Genomic DNA, 27,186 nt, shown 5'->3' on the forward strand with positions numbered 1-27,186 from the left:
TTGCCACCATAGCAGGCTATGAGTGAACCCACCCAAGGTACACACCCACCCACTCCTGGTAATCCCTGACACACAATAAGTCAACCCCACTTCAATGACTAGCATTTCTAACTGCACTGTTACCCAGGGGTTTCTGGGGATAATAGGAACCAAGCAAACTGTCAGGGTCACAGAATTCCCAGTAAGCACCCTAAGCAAATACCACACTATACAGTCCATCACAAGTTACTAAAAATCAGGTGGGCTAACACTAAGTCCTGACACTATCAAACAAGGGGTTTAATCTAGAAGGGTACAGTACACAAAACAGGTTACATACAGTCAGCAACAGCAAATAAAAGAGGGGGGGGTGAAGAAAAAGGGTTTTGATAAAACTTCAAGAAGTTCATGGGTGCAGGTAAAGTCTTTGGGCTTGTGCAGGGACAACTGCAGAAACCAGCAGCTTCCAAAGGCAGATCACAGCTTCGAAATCAAAAGGGTTCAGATACCAAAGCAGATTGTGATGGTAGGGGACTCAATTATTAGGAAGGTAGATGCCATGAACGCATGAACCGAACAGTTTGAGAGATTGTTGGGAGGGGCTGGGATTGACCCGGCGGTCTTGGCACATGTTGGCACCAATGACATTTAGAGAAAGATGGAGGGTCCTAAAGAATACTTTCAGGGATCTAGGCAAAAAGCTTAAGGCAAGGACCTCCAAGGTAGTATTTTCTGAAATACTACCAGTGCCAAGCGCTACTGCATGGAGACAGAGATTAAGGAGGTTAATGCATGGCTAAGAAAGTGGTGTAGGATGGAGGGTTTGGGGGTTTTAGAGCACTGGGACTCTTTTCTGAGAGGTGCCATCTTTATTCTAGGGATGGATTGAACCTCAATGAAGATGGATCTTCTGTGCTAGGTGAGAGAATGTTAAAAAGGTTGGAGGAGATTTTAAACTAGGATGGAGGGGAATGAAACAGATAACGAACTAAATAGAATAGATGAGGAAACAAGGGGTTATGGAGATAGAATGGGGGCAAGTGCTAGTTTGACAAGCAGCGAAACACTCATAGTAAATACAGATAATACTGGAAAACTTCTAATAACTAAACCAAGTTGGCGCAAAAAGGAAGAAGCAGATAAGATAATAGTACAGGCTGAAAAAAAACCTTAAATACATGCATGCTAATTCAAGAAGCCTGACAGATAAAATGGGGGAACTTGAATTAATAGCTGCAGCAGAGCAGTATGATATCATAGGCATAACTGAAACATGGTGGGATGAAACTCATAACTGGGCAGATAATTTAGAGGGTTATTCCCTTTCTCGGAAGGATCGAGCAAATAGAAGAGGAGGTGGAGTATGCTTATACAGTATGTTAAACCGGATCTAAAACCTATTGTAAGGGAAGATGTTTATGAAGGGAATGATGAAAATGTAGAGACCGTGTGGATAGAAATTAGCAATGGAGGTAAATGTATAAAGAAAATGCTTGTAGGGATATGCTATAAGCCACCAAATATCTGTGAGATTGAGGAAGCTAAAATACTTTTGCAAATGGAGAAGGCATCAAAACTAGGTCATGTCTGCATAATGGGTGATTTTAATTATCTAGACATAGACTGGGGCAATGAGATTAGCATTACAACAAAAGGAAACAGTTTTATGGGGGTGCTTAAAGACAATTATATCACCCAAAGTATTGAGGAACCAACCATGAGGGGGGCAATACTGAATTTGGTAATATCAACCAATGTAGAAGTAATAGCAAATATTTAAGACCTGGAACATTTGGGTAACAGTGATCTCATTTGAAATAAATTATCAAAAAAACAGATTACAGTACTTGGGTTCAACAAAGACCTTAAACTTTAGAAAGGCAGATTTGAATAAACTGAGGGCTAATCTACAAGTAATACATTGGGATGATGTTTTTTGCAGGGAAAAATGTAGAAGATAAATGCGCAGTCTTTAAAACATTGTTAGAAAACAACACTCATCAGTGTATACCCTTGGGTAATAAGTATAAAAGAAATAAGTCAAAACCAATGTGGCTAAATACACAGGTAGGGGAGGAAATGGAAAAGAAGAGGCAGGCGTTTAGATTCTTTAAGTCATAAGAGACGGAGACATCATATCGGAATTATAAGGAATGTAACAAAAATTGCAAAATGGCAGTCAAATTAGCAAAAATTGATAATGAAAAAAGGATTGCAATAGAAAGTAAGAGGAACCCTAAAAAGTTCTTTAAGTACCATAATAGCAAAAAAATTAGAAAAGAAACTATATGGTGAGATGGGCAGGCAGATTATTGGAGATAAGGGAAAAGCAGAGGTATTAACCAAATTATTTGCCTCTGTTTACCAGGGAAGAATCAATGTCAATTGTAGTGCCCTAGGAGGAAGCCACAACCTCCATATTAATGAACAATTGGTTATCTGAGGAAGAAGTTCATAGGTAGCTTGAAAAAATTAAAGTAAATAAGGCACCTAGCCCCGATGGCATACATTCAAGAGTTCTCAAGGAGTGAAATTCAGTAATAGCCAAACTATTACATTTAATATTCAAGGACTCAATTTGCACAGGCTCATTACCACAAGATTGGTGCCTATATTTAAAAAGGGAGCTAGATCACATCCGGGGAATTACAGACCTGTAATACCTAATGGAAAACAAAATTATTAGTAAAACTCAGCATGGATTTATAATGGATAGATCATGCCAAACTAACCTTATTTGTTTCTTTGAGGAGGTAAGTAGGAATTTAGACCAGGGTAATGCACTTGATGTGGTCTACTTAGATTTTGCAAAGGCTTTTGATACGGTTCCACAAGAGGTTGGTGTAAAAAAATAAAGCAAATTGGCTTTTTCCCTCAGTAAAAATATATGCACCTAGATTGAAAACTGGTTGAAGGATAGACAGCAAAGGGTTGTCATAAATGGAACTTTTTCAGGTTGGGCTAAGGTTGTGAGTGGAGTACCTCAGGGATCGGTACTGGGACCCCTACTTTTTAACTTGTTTATTAATGACATTGAGGTTGGCATCGAGAGCAAAGTCTCCATCTTTGCTGATGATACTAAATTGTGTAAGGTAATAAAATCAGAGCAGGATGTAATTTCTCTCCAGGACTTGGAGAGACTGGAAACTAGGGCAGGTAAGTGGCAGATGAGATTTAATACAGATAAATGTAAGGTTATGCATTTGGGAAGCAAGAATAAACAGGCGACTTACAAATTAAACAGGGATAAATTGGGGGAATCTTTGATGGAGAAGGATTTTAGAGTGCTTGTAGACAACAGGCATAGCAATAGTGCCCAAAGTCATGCAGTAGCTGCAAAGGCAAACAAGATCTTATCTTGCATTAAACAGGCAATGGATGGAAGGGAAGTAAACATAATTATGCCCCTTTACAGAGCATTAGTAAGACCACACCTTGAATATTGAGTACAATTTTGGGCACCACTCCTTAGAAAAGACATTATGAACTAGAGAGAGTGCAGAGAAGAGCCACCAAATTAATAAAGGGGATGGACAATCTAACGTATGAGGAGAGGCTAGCTAAATTAGATTTATTTACATTAGAAAAGAGGCGTCTAAGAGGGGATATGATAACTTTATACAAATATATTCGGGGACAGTACAAGGAGCTTTCAAAAAGAACTATTCATCCCAAGGGCAATACAAAAGACTCAGGGGCATCCCTTAAGGTTGCAGGAAAGGAGATTTCACCAGCAACAGAGGAAAGGGTTCTTTACAGTAAGGGCAGTTACAATGTGGAATTCATTACCCATGGAGACTGTAATGGCAGATACAATAGATTTGTTAAAAAAAAAAGGTTGGACATCTTTTTAGAAAGAAAAGATATACAGGGTGTACACGGACGTTCACAGAGGTACACAATTGGAGGCTTTTATAAGGTGAAATTATAATAGGCTTTATTGTGCCTTTTCCTTTTTATCAGGAAATCATCCAAACACAGGGGGGGGGGACAAAGCTTCTATTCACATGGGAGTATCTCTAGTGAAAATACCATGCAATTAATTCACAACTCCCTAAGTCAAGCATGTCTCGCAGCCCCAAAACATATAACATGAAATAAGCAGATATAAGCAGTCTCTTAATTATGAAAGTCTTATCTGTTTCTTGCTGTAGAGTAAGCTTCTCTGCTCTCCTGGAACCGCACCCGTGCGTGCACAGAAAATATCAGCATCCAGGTTTAGAAGTCTTATTTGGTGTCTTGCAATCAGCTATGCTGGGCAGAGCTCAAGCCCGGTCAGCTCCAGAGATGTGTGTTCTCTTGGTCAGTCTCTCCTGGAAGTCTCAAGAACACTCCTCTGTCTCTCCAAAGGTCAGCTCTCATTCAGAGCTAAGGAGTCCCTTCCTGTCTCAACAGACAGGCTTTTGTAAGCAATCAGGCAGGTAGTGTTTATTAATTGACTACCAGCAGTTAACCACCACACTGCTAGATTAAAGGCACATTACTTGAACAGGGATTACTCCCCTGTTACATACATCCCCTGTTTGTGGGAAGCTCGGGCTTGCCACGGCCAAAGCCCATCCTTCCACTCTCATTCTAGATATCTCTGTGACTTGAATAAGAGTGGATGGAGGAAGAGAACCCTCAGTCCTGTTGGGATTGGAGCCCTTTATCCAGTTTATTCGTGTCTCCTCCTGAAGGTGTTTGAGATCAGCACCCCCCAGTCACTCAAGGAGGACTTTCTCCAAGTATAGTATTTTTTCTATGTGCGCGGTCATGAGATTTCCCTCGCGTCGAGTGCTCATCTAATTGTAGGCATACTGTATGGCAGCAGTTGCAGAGCGTTTAAAAACAGCCCTTTGAGTTTCCCGCTCTTGAAGCTGTCGCTCTGCCCTTTTCCCACTCAATGGGGTTGCTAGTTCAGCCCCTTTTAGATTAAGTTGCAATTCCACACCCACTTCCATAGAATGTCCTATCTTTTCAGCTTCATCAGCTAAGGATTTTTCTGGTTTTAATTCAGCACGTGTACCTTCTTTTGTTGCCTGCTGGGTGGCTGAAGGTTTTGCTAGTGCTTGTTTAGGTGGTTCAAATTTTGCAACCTTGTCTTTCAGATGAGCGGTATTCCCAGCTCTCACTGTACCCTTGTCTTCATGGGTTTTTGAGGCTGTGGGATACTGACGCTTAGTCAGGGTCAATACTTGTCCTTGTAGGACTGTAATCTCATCCGCGAGAGATCCCTGTTTTTTGAGTACGTCTTACAAGTCTCTTCTCAGGGAATTTATCTGCATGCTTTGCTTTCTCTGAGCTTGCCTCCACATTTTTATTGCATTGTGAAGCACTATGAACTTCTTTGCTTGGGCCACAGTTACTTGTTTCAGTTTCTGGACCTTCTTGTGCTCCCTTTTGTGTCGTGTCACCTGGGTTCTAAGCTTGGCTTTTAGCGTTGCTTTGGTGATGCTCAGGGTAGCCTTCAGTTTCTCATGCTGCTTTGCGGGGACATACTGGGTCATCAGACGTTCCTGCAGCACTTGAATTTCTTTAACAGCCTGCAGATTGTCATTCTGCAGAGTTCGCTGCTTCTCCTTTGCCTTCTTGAGGTGCGTACGCAGACCTTGCAGTTGGTTCTGCAGTCGTGCTCTGCTTCAAACTTTTCCTTGACTTCTTCTGTCAACTGAAAATTTTCTTCTTTCAGTTTTAAGTTTTCTTTTATTAATCTTGAATTTTCTCCTTTTTCAGTCTCTGTATTCTTCAGGGCTTCTTTGCAGTCCTCCTTCCATTTACGCACATCTGCTTTGAGAATGACAATCTCCTGGCGTGAGACTTCCTTCTCTAGGTTGAGGGTCTGAAGCTCCTTCTGAGAGACTTTGAGAGCTGTACCAAGATTACCAATAGTTTCTTTAGCAATGTCCAGCTCCTCAGTGAGACTGTGTAGTTCCTTTCTGGAAACTTCCAGGTCTGTGCGGCAGCTGTTGGTCTCATGATGTGAGGCATTAAGTGGTCCACGGAGTGTCTGAACCTCTTTCTGAGATACGTCCACTTCTATCCGGACACTGTTGACCTCCTGTTTTGAGGCATTCAGCTCTATACGAAGAGTGTGAACCTCTTACAGTAAGACTGTCATCTGCTTCAGTGCCTCCTCATACTTCCGCTTTAGCGTAGCCACTATTTTATCAGATTGGCTCTGCTTTTCATCCATGGCGGAAATAGTAGCCTTTGCAGTATCTAGCTCAGTCTTGAGATCGTCCAATTCTGTCCTGGCTAAAGAGTAAATTGTGAGCACATCTTTTTGTTGCCTCACGTTATTTTTCTGTAGCTCTGTGTTATCTGCTCTCTCAAGTTTCAATTGTTCTCGAAGTAGATCACAGTCACGCCTGGCAATTTTCAGGGCGTCTTCAGGGCTTGTCAAGGGATCGTCACTCACTGGTTCCGGCTCCGCTTCCCTGGGATGACTGGTTGAGGGTTCCTCACTGTTGGCACCGGACAGACACTTCTTTGGGGTACATGACTTCTGCCTTGGGCCCTCTGGATATTCAGTTAACCGCGGGACCAATTCTCCATTTTCTCTAGGCTGCAGGGCAACTCGGTCCCCCTTTTCCTCCACAGGATCTGCGGACGTGTCTGTTACTTCCACGGTAAGTGAAGAACTGCTTTTCTTTTTCCGCCTTTTTGATTTGGATGACACCGTCCCTTCAGGGATATTGGGGTCTCCATCTTCATTTGAAATTTTAGCAGCTTCATTATATACGCCAGGCTTTTCTTGCTGTTGCTTTAGCTGACAAAAATATTGGGTGATCTGCCGCTCCCGCTCTGTCTCCTGCTGATCATATTCATCATCAAAGGGAGTGGTCTTTTCTGTTCGTGCCGAGTTCAGGCCCCCCCCCCCCCCACATTCTTGGGGTGTTTTGTGGGTGTGACTCGGTTCGGGTTCCCCATAAGAGATGTCTTCCTCTTTATTGGACTGGAAGGGTCACTCTTCCGTGGGGTAGGGTTCATTACAGGAACGCTGCATCTTGTCCTCCTTTTTTAGGCTATCAGGTGTAATTTTCTTCCTGACCTCAGGAGGCGCTATTGCAGCTGTTGCCACTGTATTTGCTAGAACCCCCAATTGTGGTAGTCCTACAGGTGGGCATATTTTGCTTGTAGAGGTCGTAGCTCTCACAGGCATCTCTGTAGAATTTTTCTTTCTTGGATAAGTTTTACAATATCAGCAGTACTGTGCATGCATTTTCTCTCATCAGGTATACAAGATGTGTAGTTGCTAGGTAAAAAAGTCTATTTGCTTTACACCATTTACTTGCTAGGTATAAACTCTCATTAGGTATACTGAATGTGTAGTTGCTAGGAAAAACTTCTGTTTGCTTTACACCATTTACGTGCTAGGTGCAATCTCTCCGCTTCAGCAACAGAATTTGGTTTTCTGCCTGAGTTCAGTAATTTTCAGTCTCATCTTTGGGTATTATGGCATTCACACTTCACACTTTGGGTGTCTGTTTTTGCTCCCAAGATATATATATAGGCAGACTTTTTTTTACTTGCAGAAAAAAAAACATTCTTTGCAGTGGACTATTTCTTTCATTCCCGGCAGGGTGACTCAACATTCAGCAATTGGTTTTGAAAAACCTTTTACACAGTTCAGAAATCACTTTTTCCCCTATAGGGCAATTTTACACTCAGCATTTGTTTGCTAAAAATTCCCCTGCTTCAGCACAGTCTTGTATCAATCTTCACACTTTTCTGCATATACTCCATTCACAGCTGGTAGCCCTATGCAGTGTGGCAACCTTTATTTGCAAAATCAGTACCACTCATGTGTCACCATCTGTATTCACTGCTTCAGTGAAACTTTTGAAAACAACAAACACCTATCCCTTTTTAAGGGCTGACTCACTTCTTGAACCCTGACTATGGCTGGAAGGCAAAACCCCTATTTCAATTACCATATTACACTTTGTGATAGGCAAGATAAGATTTAGCTACTTCAGCAGTCTTTCTCCTCTAGGGATTGGGGCAAAGAGTCCATCTGTGGTTTTGTAAGTTTCAGTGCAGTGTGGTTTCAGTGGTGTGTCCCTTTAACTCTTATCTCTGCTGCATGAGGTTTTTTTTTCTAAGTTGCTTGTAGGCAAAAAGCATTAAAAAATTCACATAAAAATCTCTTGTCCTTTTTAACTACAAAGACACCTCTTGTCCCACCTCGGACACCATATGTAGATGGACGTTCACAGAGGTACACAATTGGAGGCTTTTATAAGGTGAAATTATAATAGGCTTTATTGTGCCTTTTCCTTTTTATCAGGAAATCATCCAAACACAGGAGGGGGAACAAAGCTTCTATTCACTTGGGAGTATCTCTAGTAAAAATACCATGCAATTAATTCACAACGCCCTAAGTCAAGCATGTCTCGCAGCCCCAAAACATATAGCATGAAATAAGCAGATATAAGCAGTCTCTTAATTATGAAAGTCTTATCTGTTTCTTGCAATAGAGTAAGCTTCTCTGCTCTCCTGGAACCGCACCCGTGTGTGCACAGAAAATATCAGCATCCAGGTTTAGAAGTCTTATTTGGTATCTTGCAATTAGCTATGCTGGGCAGAGCTCAAGCCCGGTCAGCTCCAGAGATGTGTGTTCTCTTGGTCAGTCTCTCCTGGGAGTCTCAAGAACACTCCTCTGTCTCTCCAAAGGTCAGCTCTCATTCAGAGCTAAGGAGTCCCTTCCTGTCTCAACAGACAGGCTTTTGTAAGCAATCAGGCAGGTGGTGTTTATTAATTGACTACCAGCAGTTAACCACCACACTGCTAGATTAAATGCACATTACTTGAACAGGGATTACTCCCCTGTTACACAGGGATATACCAAATAAGTAAACATGGGAAGACTGTTGTTCCAGGGAATAATCCGATTACCAATTCTTGGAGTCAGGAAGGAATTTATTTTTCCCCTTATGTGATTTCATTGGATTATATGACACTTTGGGGTTTTTTGTTTGCCTTCTTCTGGATCAATAAGGAAGTATAGATATAGGATAAAGTATCTTTTGTCTAAATTTAGCATAGGTTGAACTTGATGGACGTATGTCTTTTTTTAACCTCATCTACTATGTAACTATGAAATGTCTTTCCCAATGTGACACTGATCTTTGGAGCTATGAAAGCTCCTTAAAGGGATTCTGAGCCCATTATAATCTATGGAGCGAGGCTGCACCAGTCAGGGAGCCTGCCAGTAGGAAGTAGGCCAATCAGGGCAGTCCACACCATGGTGATTCATAACTCCACCCCTTGGCCAATTAGAAGAGGGTCATCAATGGGCCAATTTAACAGCCAGGACTTGGAGACAAAGAACACCTCCTTGGTTCAAAAACTTGCGCCTGCGCAGGGAGAGGGGCTGGGGGTTCCAGACAGCCATCTGTCCTGGCCAAATGAACCCCTGTGGAGAACCCCAGACATTGTGGTGCCCCAGAGGGACAAAGAAGTTCCCAAGTGTAGTTATCCCATGGCTGGGTGACCCACGTTGATTGCCGGTGCCACTCAATATTCCCCCCTGTCCTCCTCTCCCCTTGCCGAGCGGAGCAGGGGGAGAGCAGACACGTGCACTGGTGGCCTGTGGAGTGGAGGGACTGAAGTCGCAAGTTTACCTGCACAGTAGAATCCCCCGGGCGTTAGGGTCCGCCACCGCCATGTCATTCCACCACCCCTCCCCCGCATGTCAAGCAGAGGCAGGAGTGAACAGAGGGAGATTGGCATGAGCAGACTGAACTGCAAGCGGAGGTGATAGCAGGTAAGGGAATGGGCTAGAGAAGAGGCTCGGGCGGTGTGATCGGGCTATGGAAGCCGCACCTGTCATGTGGAGAAAGGTTTGCTAGAGATGAGCGAACCTGCGGAGATTCGCGCCGCCTAAGTTATGATAAAGCTGTTCAAATTTTGAAGAAAAAATCGTGGAAAATTAGATTTAACTTTTGCAACCTGATGTTTTACTAAAATGGACCAAATTGTTAAAAAGTCTGTATTTTGCCTTTTTTTTTTTTAAAAAAAAGGGGCAAAATAGCAGCCTTGAGAATTAAATTTTTTTTCCAAGTTCAGTTGAATTTTGATAGTGAAAGTAATTGAAAACGCACCACAGCATTAATTATAGGTTGAACTTGATGGACGCATATCTTTTTTTTCAACCTCGTCTACTATGTAATCGAATTTGACGCAAACTTCTGTATGGAAGCAAACATCATCGCCGATTCGAAATAGGTGAAATCCGCCAAGTTCCACTCTAAAGTTTCTATCAACACCTTGCATAGCGACACACTGTATTCTGCTCTGGCAGCCAAATGGTTAAAGCTGCAGATACAGTTAGGAATTCAAAGCCCCTGATATAGATAATAATATGGGAATAAGTGCTCCACCCTCCTGAGTCCTGACCCTGTTTCATGTTGAGAATAACGCGTTTCCTTTGTCCGCAGGGATTACCCAGCAGTTACAATAAAGTTGGTTTTGTTAAAGTATGCTGGGGGGAAAGAGAGAAAAAAGGGAGCGTCCGCCTCCTCTCTGTGCTTCCTTGAAGGGCGGGAGTTCACAAATGAAAGTTTGCAGCATTCGACAAGCGAGAGGTCTGAGAGAGAAGAGCCAACCCCTCAACAAATGGTAACTATGCACCTCTTCCTGTGGCAGGAAATGTGGGTTCTAGTGGGAAAGAAAGGGACCATACCCTACATGGAGACTCTGGGTGCCTTATTCCCTGATTGTCTCCAGTGCTGAGGGTGTAGATGGCCCCTTCAGCACTGAAAGGGTTAACCCTTCAAACCTTGAAGGTATAGCTCAGGCTCCATTAGATCAGCTGCTTTATGGACTGTCTGCTGTTTGTCCGTATGGGGTTAAGTGCTACCTATGGTTGACATGCCTTAAATCAGGTGGGGGACTCCACTCCTCAAGGACCACCACCTGGTCAGGTTTTCAGGATATCCCTGCTTCAGCACAGGTGGTGCAGTCGAAGACTGAGCCACCTGAGCTGAAGCAGGGATATCCTGAAAACCTGACCTGTTGGGGACGCTTGAGGACTGGAATTGCCCACCCCTGCCTTTAATAAAAGTACTTGTACTGCGCCGGTCTAAAGAAAATGCCATGTTTTGGGGACATTAGGACAAACCCCTGGGGACCGCCACTTAGGAAAATGTAAATAATGCCTGTGCTATTAAAACATTAAGGGGCGGGATCTTCTTATAAGTGAATCTTCGATTCTTGAAAACGAAAGAGGAAATGGAAATGTTTAAAGCAGCAAAACGTGCTGAATGATTATTCATTGGGGCGAGTACTTGTGATCCCCTTAAATGGCTCGGGGGGGGGGGGAGGGACCGTCCGTCATTCAATCACTCTGCTCCCATTTCCATGAACCTCAAAGATGCTGCTAAATTAACCCTCGCATCCCCCAGACAAGAATATTTTCCCAGGAACACGATGGCGCAATAGTTCTGCAACTTTGTCTTAGTGATCGCTGCGGCCATTTTTGTATGACGTTTTGTGGGAGATTGCTGCTTTAGGTCAGGAAGTAATCGGTTTTATGAGCATATGTAAAACCAAACCAAGAAGTGGTCCTCCCCAAACGCCAATTGCTTTGAATGGACTTCCTTTACAGTGATAAATATGGGGGGGATGTTTGTACTGGTTTTGTCACAGTTTGCACCCAGGAGACTTTAGTAAATTATATAAACCAATTCAAGTGCTGAGTGCTACATACATACTGCACTGTAAATACAAACAGTGGCCCTATACAATACGCAGTGACCCCGTTCTCCCAGTGCTGGGGAAGAATTCTGCTCCATTCTAATGAACAGGGGAAGATTCACAAAGTTTCGATTCTGGGCACCGTGCTGAGATCCAGTGGCAGGTAATAGGGGGTAGCAGCGCAAAACCCCACATTAGAACTTAGTGAATCCTGGTGTAAAATCTTCTCTATCACGAGGAAGCTGCTTCCCGATTTATTCATTAGAGGTCTGTATGAGATGGGCGCGGAGACCTGAGTCGCACCGGTGCTGAGGTTTGTGTCGCGCTGCCTCGCCTCACAACTGAATGTGTGAGTTTAAGAAACGTGTGTTGGCCAAAAAAGTTTGTTTGAATTTTTAACCCTTTGAGTACCCTAGGACGTAGCTACTATGTAATGGGTTCTGGCACCGTGTCTGCCGCATGATGTAGTAGCCACTTCCCCTCCCAAATAGGTAGATATTTTTCAGCATGACATGTTTAAATAAATACATTATGCTTACATTTGTGCTTTGATGCATAAAGCCCATACTGCCGTAGTAAGGACTATTTGCTGCCTAAATTCTCTCCCCACGTGGGAGTGTCTTTGCTGTTGGAAGGGCAGCAGAAATGCAGCTTGGCAAAGCAGGCCCCACTGGCAGTGAGAGGGTTAACAGACATGTGTAATTGATATTGGAGGTTGCTGTGTATGTTCATCACTTCTCACTTTGCTTACGTTGTTACTTTCTGTTTGTTCACTTTGTTTCCTGCCTCCGTCTTTCAGGAAATTAAACCGTTTTTATTAACAGGCCGTTTAGTAAAAAGGAATCTATTCTCTTTAGTAAACTGTAATATTTGGTCAGTTTCAATATTCTTTAATACATTTCGCAGTTAATGATCTCACCATCACAAAGTGAATACATGGCAGACTATATACACCCCTAAGTCTTAAAGCTGCTGTTCAAGCAATATCCTACATGTGTGTTTTTTAAATAAATCGTTCTGTACTATGAGAAAATACTTGTTGCATTAAAAAAAAAAAATTCAAAAGACATTTTTAATGTATTCTAATGTAACAGGCATTTTTGTTCCGATTGCAACCATTTACAAAGTCACATCCCCTTCCCCTTCCAAAACAGCTTCACCTTTTTGAGCCCTGCCCTTTCTCTAGCAGTGAACCAATTGAATCTAGTGTCTTCCTTTTCACATGATCTTTCTCACAGAACTTTTGATGTTAGTTCAGCAGAAGAGGACCCAACATGCATTTAGTGGGCCCCGAGACGAAGCTTTGCCGATCGATCACATGAGAACGGATCGATCAGCAACTTAACTAATCACTTGTCAGTGTGTAGATTGTATTGATGCACATATTGTATTGTATTTTGTTCCAGATCAATAGACTGTTGTATTTTCTGGCCCCATTATATGTGATGGCACGTTGTGGGCTGGTTTCATGCTAGTTTCTGTGCTCCTTTTAGATGGCGGATCAGCAGGATGCTCTAGTGCCCGAATCCAATATAGAAGGTAACCATTCAGATGAGGAAGAACCTGGTGATTCAGTAGATGCGAAGCCAGACAGAAGTCAGAGGTCTTCATTATTCTCCAGGTAAATAGCGGCTAGGAGAATAATAGCAAAGTGACTGATGGGCACACAGTGACCGCCACATCCAGGTGACTATATGGGCACACAGTGACCGCCACATCCAGGTGACTATATGGGCACACAGTGACCGCCACATCCAGGTGACTATATGGGCACACAGTGACCGCCACATCAAGGTGACTATATGGGCACACAGTGACCGCCACATCCAGGTGACTATATGGGCACACAGTGACCGCCACATCCAGGTGACTATATGGGCACACAGTGACCGCCACATCAAGGTGACTATATGGGCACACAGTGACCGCCACATCCAGGTGACAATATGGGCACACAGTGACCGCCACATCCAGGTGACAATATGGACACACAGTGACTGCCACATCCAGGTGACAATATGGGCACACAGTGACCGCCACATGCAGGTGACTATATGGGCACACAGTGACCGCCACATCCAGGTGACTATATGGGCACACAGTGACTGCCACATCCAGGTGACAATATGGGCACACAGTGACTGCCACATCCAGGTGACAATATGGGCACACAGTGACTGCCACATCCAGGTGACTATATGGGCACACAGTGACTGCCACATCCAGGTGACAATATGGGCACACAGTGACTGCCACATCCAGGTGACTATATGGGCACACAGTGACCGCCACATCCAGGTGACAATATGGACACACAGTGACTGCCACATCCAGGTGACAATATGGGCACACAGTGACTGCCACATCCAGGTGACTATATGGGCACACAGTGACTGCCACATCCAGGTGACAATATGGGCACACAGTGACTGCCACATCCAGGTGACTATATGGGCACACAGTGACTGCCACATCCAGGTGACAACATGGGCACACAGTGACTGCCACATCCAGGTGACTATATGGGCACACAGTGACCACCACATCCAGGTGACTAGATGGACACACAGTGATCGCCACATCCCGGTGAGTAGATGGACACACAGTGACCGCTAGATCCAGGTTACTAGATGGACACACAGTGACTGCCACATCCAGGTGACAATATGGACACACAGTGACTGCCACATCCAGGTGACATTATGGGCACACAGTGACTGCCACATCAGGTGACAATATGGGCACAGAGTGACAGCCACATTCAGGTGACAATATGGACACACAGTGACTGCCACATCCAGGTGACAACATGGGCACACAGTGACTGCCACATCCAGGTGACAACATGGGCACACAGTGACTGCCACATCCAGGTGACTATATGGGCACACAGTGACTGCCACATCCAGGTTTCTATATGGGCAAATTATTTGAATTCACTGATAATATGGCGTTTATTGGCATATGCAAATATTCGCGTACCTTTAAAAAAGCCTTTAAACATTTGTTCGAATGTATACAATTCTGCCGGTGGCCATTATGAGTGAGTGCTATTTATATATACGCTCAAACACACTTTTCGTTAACAACATGTGGAGAGACACCAGTGCACCCCTGAGACCCCTGGGAATTATGGCATGCAAATTACCCCCAGTAGTATGTTTCGCAGGTATCTCATGTGTGCCCCTTTTTTGAGTACAGGTGTCACTCAACGTGTTGTCTAAAGGTGTGCTTGGGAGGGATATATATAGCACTTGGTCCTCTTATTGGTCACATTCAACCTTCTCTGCAGGGGATATCCTGTTTTTGAATCCAATATAGAAGGTAACCATTCAGATGAGGAAGAACCTGGTGATTCAGTAGATGCGATGCCAGACAGAAGTCAGAGGTCTTCATTATTCTCCAGGTAAATAGCGGCTAGGAGAATAATAGCAAAGTGACTGATGGGCACACAGTGACCGCCACATCCAGGTGACTATATGGGCACACAGTGACCGCCACATCAAGGTGACTATATGGGCACACAGTGACCGCCACATCCAGGTGACTATATGGGCACACAGTGACCGCCACATCCAGGTGACTATATGGGCACACAGTGACCGCCACATCCAGGTGACAATTTGTCTTCGAGGCACTACCCTATGGAGAAAAAATAAATAAACAATACAATGGCTACCTTTTCTTTATGGTGAGGATGAATCAATGTTAATATAGACAGTGGGAATTGTGGGTGTTAGAGAGGGTTTATGAAATCTAAGTAACAGTCAAATGTCCCTGCGCTCTTTATAAAATAATAGAACCTGCAATGAAGGAGACTAGTACAGTTGTAGTTGGGGATTTATTTCATCTCTACCAACGTGTTGGTCCAGGTGGAAGGACCATTTTCTGTGAAATAACCGTGCAGAAATGTGGGTTCTAAAGACCACCTTTGAAAAAGAAATCCCAAAGGACATATACACAACAAAATAGTAATAAAATAACAACATCAAAAAACATACTGTATGCATAAAAGTCAAAACAAATAAAACATGTCATTTTTATATAACTTCACATTATATAAGTTATGGTGGGTCAAAAAGTGACAAAAACCCTCCACCGGAAAACGGACACCAAATAAAAATTCCACTTGTGAGCACATTCACGTCTCGCAGGTCTGCAAGCACTTTAACATGGACCCCTATACGCATATGCCTGTCGTATACGGCATGTTAAAGTGGACATGGTGTAAAAGGTGACGCTGCGCTCATTTGCATATCATTTGCTGTACTAATTGAAACCATGTTTAGTTAAATCATCCGCCCGTGCAAGAATATCCCCAAGAGTCTTGTAAGCAAACGTAGGTGTCTGCTTTGCTGATTTCTGGAATAAAGTATATACTGTATGTGGAGTAGATAGCAATATTTAAGGCCTTCTCTTCCTGTGACCTGAGGCAGATTCACTGTTCTACAAAGACTAGTCTATCTGTATTTTTTTTTTTTTTAATCGATCCTCCGATGCAATAGGAGAGTGTTCCTATCTCATTTTCTGTCCCATTCCAGTGTTTCGTTCAGGTGTCGTTCCATAGGTGTGTGAGTAATACTTCCTCTTTAATGGTTGTATCATTGGACATATACACCACTCATAAGTGCTCATTGTGGTTGGGTTGCCTTTCTCAGGGTACTGGTATCCGTGCAGGCTGGTGTAGTAAGAGTTGATGGAATGAAGGGTGCCAGGAACCTTATTCAGACAAACAGTTCTTTATTTAATATTGTAGGCATTCATACTTCTTCCCTGGGGGCTCAGGCAGCACTCCAGGGAGGCATATTGCTGGTCACCTTTCCATACATTTGGGTGGATAATCAGCAATCCCTTGCATGTGGGCATGAGGTTTGCTAGCAGCCTACCCGGACTCTATGCAGGGTGCACCTTCTATGGAGGACCCCAAATCCTATCATCCTGTGCAGGTTCCTCCTAGTCCCTACTTTGACTTGCCAGTCTGCTATTTGGGCCTGTATTAAGACAGATCCTCTCAGGCCCTTCTCGAGGAATCCCCTGGCATGGGTATCCTGCACATCCTCATTGTTGGGCATATGTGGCCCTGTCTTCAGAAGGGGACACTTTCCCTAACTGAAAATAATAAAAGGTGACCACTCCTCCTAACCACTTAGCATATTTAAAGGACAGACGATATGTACAGTGAGTCTCCTCTCCTCTTGTCCTCCAGGAACCTAAGGGCCTAGAAGCTTCTGCGGCCCTTATATACCCCTTCTGTGAGGTCACAATCCCCCTGGATACAAGTGGAGAGGGTAGGATATTGCTTAGGCTGAGATTATAGTGCGTGCTTGAGTGCGTGAGCACACGCGCATGGTGCTGCTCAAGCGATTTCTGCACATAGTGATTCAGGCGATGCAGAGGCGTGGCTATGATATCACGAAGCTGGTACGCCATGATTGGTTGAACCGCTCACGTGACGCGGCCGTCGCTTGAAAAGACAATGTTGTCTTTTCAAAACGCGCTTGCGCCATTACGCTCCGTTGTGCGTGTGCACTAGGGGTGGCCTCATAGGCATTCAGCAACTTGTTGTTACGAGCGCCATCACGCGGAGTATAATCACGGCCTATGGCCTCAATTATACCAGAAACTGCAGAGCTGCAAAGAGATCCGGTCATGTCATCGTAGCGGCGCTACATGTGCACATGCCAAAGCGATTTGTAGCACTACTGCAGGGAGACATGGCCAGATAATTTCTTGTGTGTGTGTGTGTGTGTGCGTGTGATTGGTTTGTTCAGATGCACTGTGATTGGCCCGAGGCAATCACGTGATGCGGCCGTTGTCTGTGAAAAAAATTCTCAGATCTCTTCAAGAGACAGAAGCTTTGCAGTACGTCGTGGTGCTACTGTCGCGATTGGTAAGTGCGCTTACATTGGATTCTATTGCTTTGTTTTGAAGCTACATGGCGTCGCCAGCGATTTCTAGTATAATCACGGCCTAAGTCTTCCTTACCCAGGTGGCACCACCTGCAAGGTGGCACCACCTGCAAGGTGGCACCACCTGCAAGGTGGCACCACCTGCAAGGTTGGTGGGGCTAGAAGTATACTTAGTATCTATTTTCAGAAGGTGGGCGTGGCTAGATCTCTGCCTAGTCACTTTGCAACTTAATATGGGAGAGGGGCATTACCCTGCAACAACCCATGCAATTAACCCTTCAGGGCCCTTAACCCCCTAAATGCGCATAGTAATCCCAGAGGGGGGTTACACCTGTAATCAACAATTCTCCACAATAGGAAATTTGACAAAGTAATTTTAGAAAGAAATGAAAGTGATTCAACATACAAATAAATGTGGTAGGTGGGGGGAGTATTTTAGACGTGTCCCACTGCACATAATTCAATAGATATTCTATTTAATTTACAGGGATCCATTTATATAGTCTTCAGGTGCAAAACTGGTGTCAAAACCAGTGCAGAAACAGCACTATATAAAAGAAAAGGAATCCCATAGCAAGGTATTGGAGTTTTCCCTCTAGTTCTTTTGTATTGTTTTCCCCCTCGTTTTGCAGCAGGGAGACTTTAGTATGGAACCCCGATAGGGTGAGATTCACTGCGTATCCCTTACTGAAACGCAGTAACTGCTATTGACATTACAGCTCACATTACCTGCCACTCAAGTCAATAGCAGTTACTGCAGGAGTGTGGTGAGTTCTGGGAGAACCAGCACGGTGTTATTTAACCATACCACCAGGTGGCAGACTTGGCCTAAACCTTTGGTTGCTGCTAAGTTATTCCAGTAACCTGTAAAGATAAATGGCAGGTTTTTGCTTTATTTATTGATTGCCGGTATTGTTGTTTTGCCTTCTGCAGGTGTGACGAGCACAGGGTGGGAAACTCCAGGGCCTCCAACAGGTCAGGCTTCAGTGAGCCACGGATTGAGCCTCCTATGCTGAAGCAGGGATTTCCTGAAAACCTGACCAGTTAGTGGCCTTTGAGTACTGGAGTTTCCCACCCGGTGCTAGTTCTACTCACAAGTACAAGTGAAGTCACTGCTGCAGTCAATGCCCTTCTGAAGCCGAATCCCCATTATTCTATTTTCTTTTCATCCCCTCATTTTATTTACAGGATGGGAATTGGGGTGTGGGGGGAGGAGGGGGGGTCTACTATTTTCAGCTCAGAGAACCTCTCAGTTCCCAAGATACTTATTGGGGAAGGAACAGGGTTGCCACCTTCTACTGAAGGCTAACCCGGAGAATTTTTGAAGTGAAATGTCTTAGCTGGCACTGGCACCTACCAAAATCTCATAGGGAAAAAAAGTCTGGAAACTGAAAGTCATGGAAACTGAAACAGAAGTGAGGGACTGCACATGTGCAGTAGTGGAAGTGACGTCATTGTAGTTTGTTGGCTGCCTGCTGGGAGTTGTAGTCCAGGGGCCGAATGTCAAGCGTCCAAAGGAAATCAGAAGGGAAGGCCCCAGTGACCACAAGTCCCAGCAATCCGTGCTATAGATGACAGGCACTGTACCTCAGTCTCTGTAAGCTGTCCAGTCCTCGAAGTAACACACATACACACACACACATATATATATATATAATCACGCGGCGTCAAGTTGCCATGACAACGGGGTGTCTAGGCGCTACGTGCCGTCATGGCAATGTGGCGCTGCATGCCGTCACGTAGCGTCTCGTCATGGCAATGGGCGTCACGTGATGCTGTAACGTCATGTGGTGTTCCCATTGGCATGGCAACGCGGCACCTTTTGATGCCGCACTGCCATATTGGCTGTAATTGCTGGGGGAGATGCCGGGAGGACGCAGAGGATACAAGGAGACGCCGCCCACCTCCGCCACCCAAAGGTTTACTAGGTACACCCGTAGCCCGGAGATACGTAGTCAAAACCCGTAATGGCAACCCTGGGAAGTAACCAGGTTTAAATCTCCCTACAGGGAAAACAAAATGGCTGCCAAATCTCTGTCCATAGGAGTCCATAATGTCATTGCTTGAGGCTTAAAAATACACTGGTAACTTCACTGGAAAGTATCTTAGGAACCAGGGGTCCCCACCTACTCAAAATAACATTCAGTTTCTTCCCCTTCCCCCCCTAACCCCCCCCCCCTCCCCCCACCTCACCACACCTCTGCCTCCCCCCAGTTCAATCCTGTACTTGTTGCGTTAATCTATTGCCGGGTTTGGCAAGGGGATTTTTACAACGTTGGAGCAGGAAGTAAATGTGATATTTCAGAACCTGTTCTACTTATTCTTGTCAATCAACTTATTGTTCTGCACCAGATAGCGGAAACAATGTGTGAGGAGGGGGTTATTACATCTTTTTTCATTTAAATATCTTAAATATCTTAAAAAGTTTAAAAAAAAAATCACTAAGAGAATGCCTTTAAAAAGTAACTTTAAAGCAGCTACCTTCCCTAGTCCCCTGGTTCAGTGTTGCAATATTTTTAGGAATATTTTGGGAATATTTCCCAAGATTCTTGCTAACAAAGTTACCGTGTTTAAATCTACCTCCAGGGGAAAAAATAGCTGAAAATCTTCATCCAAACGTCATCAGTTGCAGATTCCTATTAGACAGTGATTTAAATCTCCTTTAAAAAACAGGAAGTAATAAGTAACATCACAGGTAAAGTATCGTGGGGACCTGATGGGTTCCAATCATGCACAAAAAAAAGGTGGGGGATTAGTTTTCTATTTAGTGAGAATTGCTGCATTCATTCACAGTACCAATTTAGCCATGCAAGGCTAGTGCCCAGTTTGGGACTCCGCGATCCCATTAAGGGGCAAAGGCCATTATCAGTTGTGAATGTTTAGTCAGTTAAATGGCGTCTAATGATGGATAATAATTATAACTTTATTTCATATGGTGGAGAGAAAAAGAATAGTATTAAAAGGCGCCTAGTCAGGAAAGGATATATTCACCAACTGGAGGAGACCGATGTGGATTCCAGACGTACCAGATGTGCTTAAAAAGAATATAAAAGAACACAAAACATAGTGTAATACTGTATGAACATGAAACATATATGTGAACACAATAAATATATTATCAGCTGAGATCAAAATATGAGAAAAATTGACAACATTTAATAAATTGATTAAAAAACACTGGACATAAAAAACATATAAAAACAATTAATAAAATATTAAGTTGACAATTAATATTGGTATAGGACGATTAATAGGGGACTGATTCACTGCTGCACCAGATGGAGTGCCCACTCACCGGACGGAAGATAAAATCAGACGGTGGATATATCTGAGAGTATCCCCTCTCTCTTTCCAGCTCACACAGTTTTCACATCAGGATCGGAGCCAGGATGATGGTTGCACACGTTGGGCTGTGTGTGTTTTCCCTGGTCACACGCACTCATCCACAGCTATTGATAGGTGGAACGCAGTTGATGTATATAACTTTCACTGCTGTTACGCCGAGTCTGGGGCCAAGATGTCGGCTATACACGCTGAGCCGCGTGGGCCTCCCTCCTCCTGGCGTACCTTCCTCGTAGCTGTTGGTTTGCTGCGGCAGATTCGAGTTGGTTTGGGGTTGGGCTGACAGACAGCTGATTCGTCACGGCACTCGGGGGCAACTCGTGGTGTGCGGATTCAAGTCCCTGCAAGATTAACCCTACGCGTTTCGAGAGCGGGCTGCTCTCTTCCTCAGGGGTTCTAAAAATATGTCCCATAATGTCCTCTTTTATAGGTGTCCAGATAAGTCCAATAAACACCATAATTGGCTTGTTGCACATGCGCATTGCATATTGTGTGGAAAAAAGTCTATTGTTCACACATGCGCAGTGGGTCATAATAACGGAATACAAATACAAAAAATAAAATTAACGATCTCAGCTGAAAAACACAATATTACATACAAATAATTGTGAAATGTGTGTTGTGTGGGAGAGTAACCTGTATACAGCTATAAAACTATAGTGAATAAAAATGAAGAGTCTATACTAAAGCTATATAAGGAGCTGTTACTATGTGGGGAGATGTGTTATGATGTGATGTGATTTTATATATAAATGGTGAATTTGTATAAATATAGAACAAATGTGAAAAATCATGGTGTAATATAATAGTTACTAAATTAAGATGCTATATACTAATGTGCAAACATATGTTTCAAATCAATACTTAATATTAACTTAGTGTGAATTTCCAATACATGTGAATCATATATGTATATGAAAACTAAAAAAGGTGATATTTATTTCGTTAGTAAATTATTTATAAATTTATATGTGTTTCTTTAGTGATTCTACTTATTATAGGTGTGGTGTGTGACATAATGTGCCAAAAAAATATATATATATATTTCATACAATATTACATTTAAAATTTACATTAAAAAAGTTGTCTGAAATTTCATAAAGTTTAACAACCAGTACTTGCATTTCTAGAATACAATAATTTTGATACATCGTGATATATTATGTATATTGCTCCTTTAATGCAAGAATACAGAATAAGAAACAAAATGGACAAATAGTGACTTTGATTAATTTACCAAAAAGGACTTTAAGTCAAAGTCCACATTAAGGCCTAGTGGGGATAAGGTCTTTAGCTCGTATATCCAATACGACTCACGTCTCCCCAGTTGACTCACAGCGTTTCCACCTCTCCAATTTGGAGTAATGCTTTCAATAGCCGCACATTTCAAACCAGTAGGATCTTGATTGTGCACTTGTTGAAAATGATGTGATCACATCATTTTCAACAAGTGCACAATCAAGATCCTACTGGTTTGAAATGTGCGGCTATTGAAAGCATTACTCCAAATTGGAGAGGTGGAAACGCTGTGAGTCAACTGGGGAGACGTGAGTCGTATTGGATATACGAGCTAAAGACCTTATCCCCACTAGGCCTTAATGTGGACTTTGACTTAAAGTCCTTTTTGGTAAATTAATCAAAGTCACTATTTGTCCATTTTGTTTCTTATTCTGTATTCTTGCATTAAAGGAGCAATATACATAATATATCACGATGTATCAAAATTATTGTATTCTAGAAATGCAAGTACTGGTTGTTAAACTTTATGAAATTTCAGACAACTTTTTTAATGTAAATTTTAAATGTAATATTGTATGAAATATATATATATATTTTTTTGGCACATTATGTCACACACCACACCTATAATAAGTAGAATCACTAAAGAAACACATATAAATTTATAAATAATTTACTAACGAAATAAATATCACCTTTTTTAGTTTTCATATACATATATGATTCACATGTATTGGAAATTCACACTAAGTTAATATTAAGTATTGATTTGAAACATATGTTTGCACATTAGTATATAGCATCTTAATTTAGTAACTATTATATTACACCATGATTTTTCACATTTGTTCTATATTTATACAAATTCACCATTTATATATAAAATCACATCACATCATAACACATCTCCCCACATAGTAACAGCTCCTTATATAGCTTTAGTATAGACTCTTCATTTTTATTCACTATAGTTTTATAGCTGTATACAGGTTACTCTCCCACACAACACACATTTCACAATTATTTGTATGTAATATTGTGTTTTTCAGCTGAGATCGTTAATTTTATTTTTTGTATTTGTATTCCGTTATTATGACCCACTGCGCATGTGTGAACAATAGACTTTTTTCCACACAATATGCAATGCGCATGTGCAACAAGCCAATTATGGTGTTTATTGGACTTATCTGGACACCTATAAAAGAGGACATTATGGGACATATTTTTAGAACCCCTGAGGAAGAGAGCAGCCCGCTCTCGAAACGCGTAGGGTTAATCTTGCAGGGACTTGAATCCGCACACCACGAGTTGCCCCCGAGTGCCGTGACGAATCAGCTGTCTGTCAGCCCAACCCCAAACCAACTCGAATCTGCCGCAGCAAACCAACAGCTACGAGGAAGGTACGCCAGGAGGAGGGAGGCCCACGCGGCTCAGCGTGTATAGCCGACATCTTGGCCCCAGACTCGGCGTAACAGCAGTGAAAGTTATATACATCAACTGCGTTCCACCTATCAATAGCTGTGGATGAGTGCGTGTGACCAGGGAAAACACACACAGCCCAACGTGTGCAACCATCATCCTGGCTCCGATCCTGATGTGAAAACTGTGTGAGCTGGAAAGAGAGAGGGGATACTCTCAGATATATCCACCGTCTGATTTTATCTTCCGTCCGGTAAGTGGGCACTCCATCTGGTGCAGCAGTGAATCAGTCCCCTATTAATCGTCCTATACCAATATTAATTGTCAACTTAATATTTTATTAATTGTTTTTATATGTTTTTTATGTCCAGTGTTTTTTAATCAATTTATTAAATGTTGTCAATTTTTCTCATATTTTGATCTCAGCTGATAATATATTTATTGTGTTCACATATATGTTTCATGTTCATACAGTATTACACTATGTTTTGTGTTCTTTTATATTCTTTTTAAGCACATCTGGTACGTCTGGAATCCACATCGGTCTCCTCCAGTTGGTGAATATATCCTTTCCTGACTAGGCGCCTTTTAATACTATTCTTTTTCTCTCCACTTTGTTATCTGACCAGGGGGTCAGTTTTAGTATTTAGGCAGCCCCCTATGTGAGCTATCCCTCACTATAGGGTTTGTTCCCTTATATAGTTAGCGCTACCCAACCTGTGTTTGCATTTATTTCATATGGTGCTTTTCACACAAAGGATGCAAAGTGCTTCAATATTACAGTATAGCGCGCAGTACGCAGCACATAGGATTGTTACAGACACAGCCCCTGCCCAGATGAGCTTTCAATCTATGATTTTGGTGATTTTGGTGATTTTGGTGCCTGAGGCACAGGGAGATAAAGTGACTTCCCCAAGGTCACAAGGAGCTGACACCGGGAATCAAACCAAGTTCCCCTGCTTCACACTCCGAATCATTGTCATCAGAGTCAGCGTCATTGCTCCTTTGGGTAGGTGCCAATGTACACTAGTAAATTGCCTCTGTAGTAAATTATTGGTACGGAAGGGCTGTTTTTACAGGAACTCAATGTTGTTGTTTTTTTATATCCGTGTCCTTTAGGTCTTTTGTCTCCTCCTTACATAGTTGGTCCCACTCTATCATTTCATCTTAGTCCACCCCCGTTTGAGGTAAACACTTACTGTCTGTTTCCAGTGCTTGAAAAAGTCCCAATTTCGAACAAAACACAGTGTACAGGTATAGAAAAGAGGAACCTATATGCACTAAAACAAAGGAACACTTCATAAACAAATAAATTAAGTCGAGTCCTGTGGTCTGAGATGTCAGTCCTTATGGGTGAAATGAGTTCCACTATAGGGGTAGGTGATTCTTTCTTCAGAGAGGCGTTCCAAACCTCCTGTGATCCAAAGGATCGTGTAGCAGAAAGGGGATCCCCATATAGTGTAAAAACCTTTATAATATGAGCGAATAATGGTAGGCAACAGTAGATGCAATTACCAGAAGAATCTTTAAAAAAGCATGTGTGAAATATCTCTTTTTGCGGACTATATTTTACTTTCTCTGACTAATCCAGAATTATCCCTAAAAAGCCTGTTCGATACATTAGATGAATCCGGCAACCTTTCAAATTTTAAAGTCAACCGTACCAAATCAGAAGCTATAAGTCTATATATACAATGAGCTAGAAAACTAATTGAAAACGAAATTCCCTATAAAATGTAAGACAGATATGATAAGATATTTGGGAGTGTTTGTCACAGGATCATACGAGGACATCTATAGTGCGAACTACCCAAACCTTATTAAAACTCTGAAGAAAGATCTAACGAGCTGGTCGGGGGAACCAGATCTCCTGGTCAGGCAGAATCATCTCAGTCATTATTGTAATAAACTGTGTGTATGTCTGTTTCCAAGAAATAAACGCGATTTATTTTACATTTTGGTTTTGCTCAATGAAATGATCCTGGTAAAAAAAAAGGTGTATTGTAAGTACCTGGTCTCCCGTGACAGGCTTTATGACGTCACTTTCGTGTTGGAGGGCCTAGTGGCTGCTTCACAGAGCTTGAGAAAAACACAGCTGCAGAGCTAAATGGCTGCAAATGTCTGTGTGTGGGCTCTATGCGTTTCGCAAGGTTAGCAAAACGCGCAAAGCCCACACATAGACCCACACAGACATTTGCAGCCATCTAGCTCTGCAGTTGTCTTTCTCAAACTGGTGCAGTCAACTTCTCAAGGAAAACAGGCTGCGTGGAGCAGGACGCTGTACAGGAGACAAACGCCGCAGGTCCAACCCGCTGGGGTAACTCTTTCAATCTCTCATGCTTTTTTAAATATTCTTTTAGTTTCTAAAACACAGTGTACGGCAGATATATAAAGCACTTGATCCCATCAATTCCGGAGGAGTCAGCAGGGATTTGGGATCAGTCCAAGGAGTCAAAAACTAGCATAGGAACACATGGAAACAATGTACATTATTCAATGTATGACTATATATTCACATTTAAAGCAGCAAAACACTTTGCGCTACTGTCACGGGAGACCAATGCTTTTAACACTAAAATACCCGGATCCTTTGATTGACCAAAGCAAGAGATAAAATAAATTGTAATTTATTTACAGAATGAACATACACAGCTTGATTTACAATTACAACGAAAAATACAGTTACTAGTTACGATGTTAAGTCTTATTACAGGGTGGATCTTTCACTGCATGATAAATCTTAGGTGAATCTGTTACCGCATGATGACTCTTAGATGGAACTGATTCCTGATGGGCTGCACGGATTATTATAGGGTTAAAACTCCCTATACCTAACCTGGCCAGCCAATCTCTGCGTGGGAATAAATTATCCCACCTATCCTGGAGTTTGCCAGCCCTGTGTAGCCTGGCACTGGGATCTTCAGCATAGGAACTGGGCATGTGCGACAAACGCCATCTTTTCCCATTTGTCATGCTAGACCTCCTGGCGGCTCAGCGCCGGAAAGTCTGGACAGAGCAACCATTTGGCAGGATGGCTTATTGAAGTCTCTTCCTTCACCCCTTCTTGCTAACACAGGGTCTAACACTTCCATACCCTTGGCGCACTTGGTTAACACCTTCATATCCTGGACGGCCTTTGAAACTGGTCCTTTGAAGCTTAGGGGTGGAGTAGCTTCCTCTGTTTCCTATGCAAATGGATGTTTTTTCCACACTGAATGACTTCCTCTGAACATTACTTTACAAAAACATAACCCTTGAGGACGTTTATACATCAGTTTTTATATACAGTTATAAAAATTGCGGCATAACCTTTTTAATAATTTTACTCCAGCAGCACTCACAGCAAAACTCAGCGATCTAGGACCTTCCTAGCCGAAGTTAGCTAAACGCTATGCGCTGTGCTGTAAGCTGCTGCTTTTTAAAACCCTTTTTCCCTTTGCGCGGTTTACAGGGAAACACCGTTCCAATATCCCATACATTTAAAACATGATATGATTCTCGCCACCTTATCCCTGGGGGGAGACACACAGACGGCTTTTAATACAATTACAGCATTACAGCCATCACTGGGTCGCAGAACTGACACTCTACACTTTAACGTAAAACACCTTTAACT

The 27,186-nt window shown here is 42.7% G+C and overlaps 1 protein-coding gene and 1 long non-coding RNA gene across 5 annotated transcripts in view; one reads left to right on the top strand and one right to left on the bottom strand.

Annotated features, from left to right (window-relative positions):
- The window catches only part of LOC142501693 (uncharacterized), a 33,438-nt gene that overhangs the window by 4,586 nt on the left and 1,666 nt on the right, over nt 1-27,186 (bottom strand). The gene's annotated exons all lie outside the window — the stretch shown is intronic.
- CASP7 (caspase 7) overlaps nt 9,362-27,186 on the top strand; it is a 37,022-nt gene continuing 19,197 nt past the window's right edge. The window contains exons 1-4 of one of the 4 annotated variants that reach the window (XM_075611938.1): nt 9,364-9,730; nt 10,404-10,584; nt 13,155-13,282; nt 14,954-15,067. In XM_075611938.1, coding sequence (XP_075468053.1) covers nt 10,582-10,584; nt 13,155-13,282; nt 14,954-15,067 — 245 coding nt within the window. In that variant the 5' untranslated portion in view covers nt 9,364-9,730; nt 10,404-10,581. Of the gene's footprint in view, nt 9,731-10,403; nt 10,585-11,392; nt 11,825-11,874; nt 11,975-13,154; nt 13,283-14,953; nt 15,068-27,186 lie in introns of those variants that run through there. The other 3 variants (XM_075611941.1, XM_075611939.1, XM_075611940.1) reach the window with 3 other exon arrangements.

Source organism: Ascaphus truei, chromosome 8 (assembly GCF_040206685.1).
Source record: "Ascaphus truei isolate aAscTru1 chromosome 8, aAscTru1.hap1, whole genome shotgun sequence".
NCBI lineage: Eukaryota > Metazoa > Chordata > Amphibia > Anura > Ascaphidae > Ascaphus > Ascaphus truei.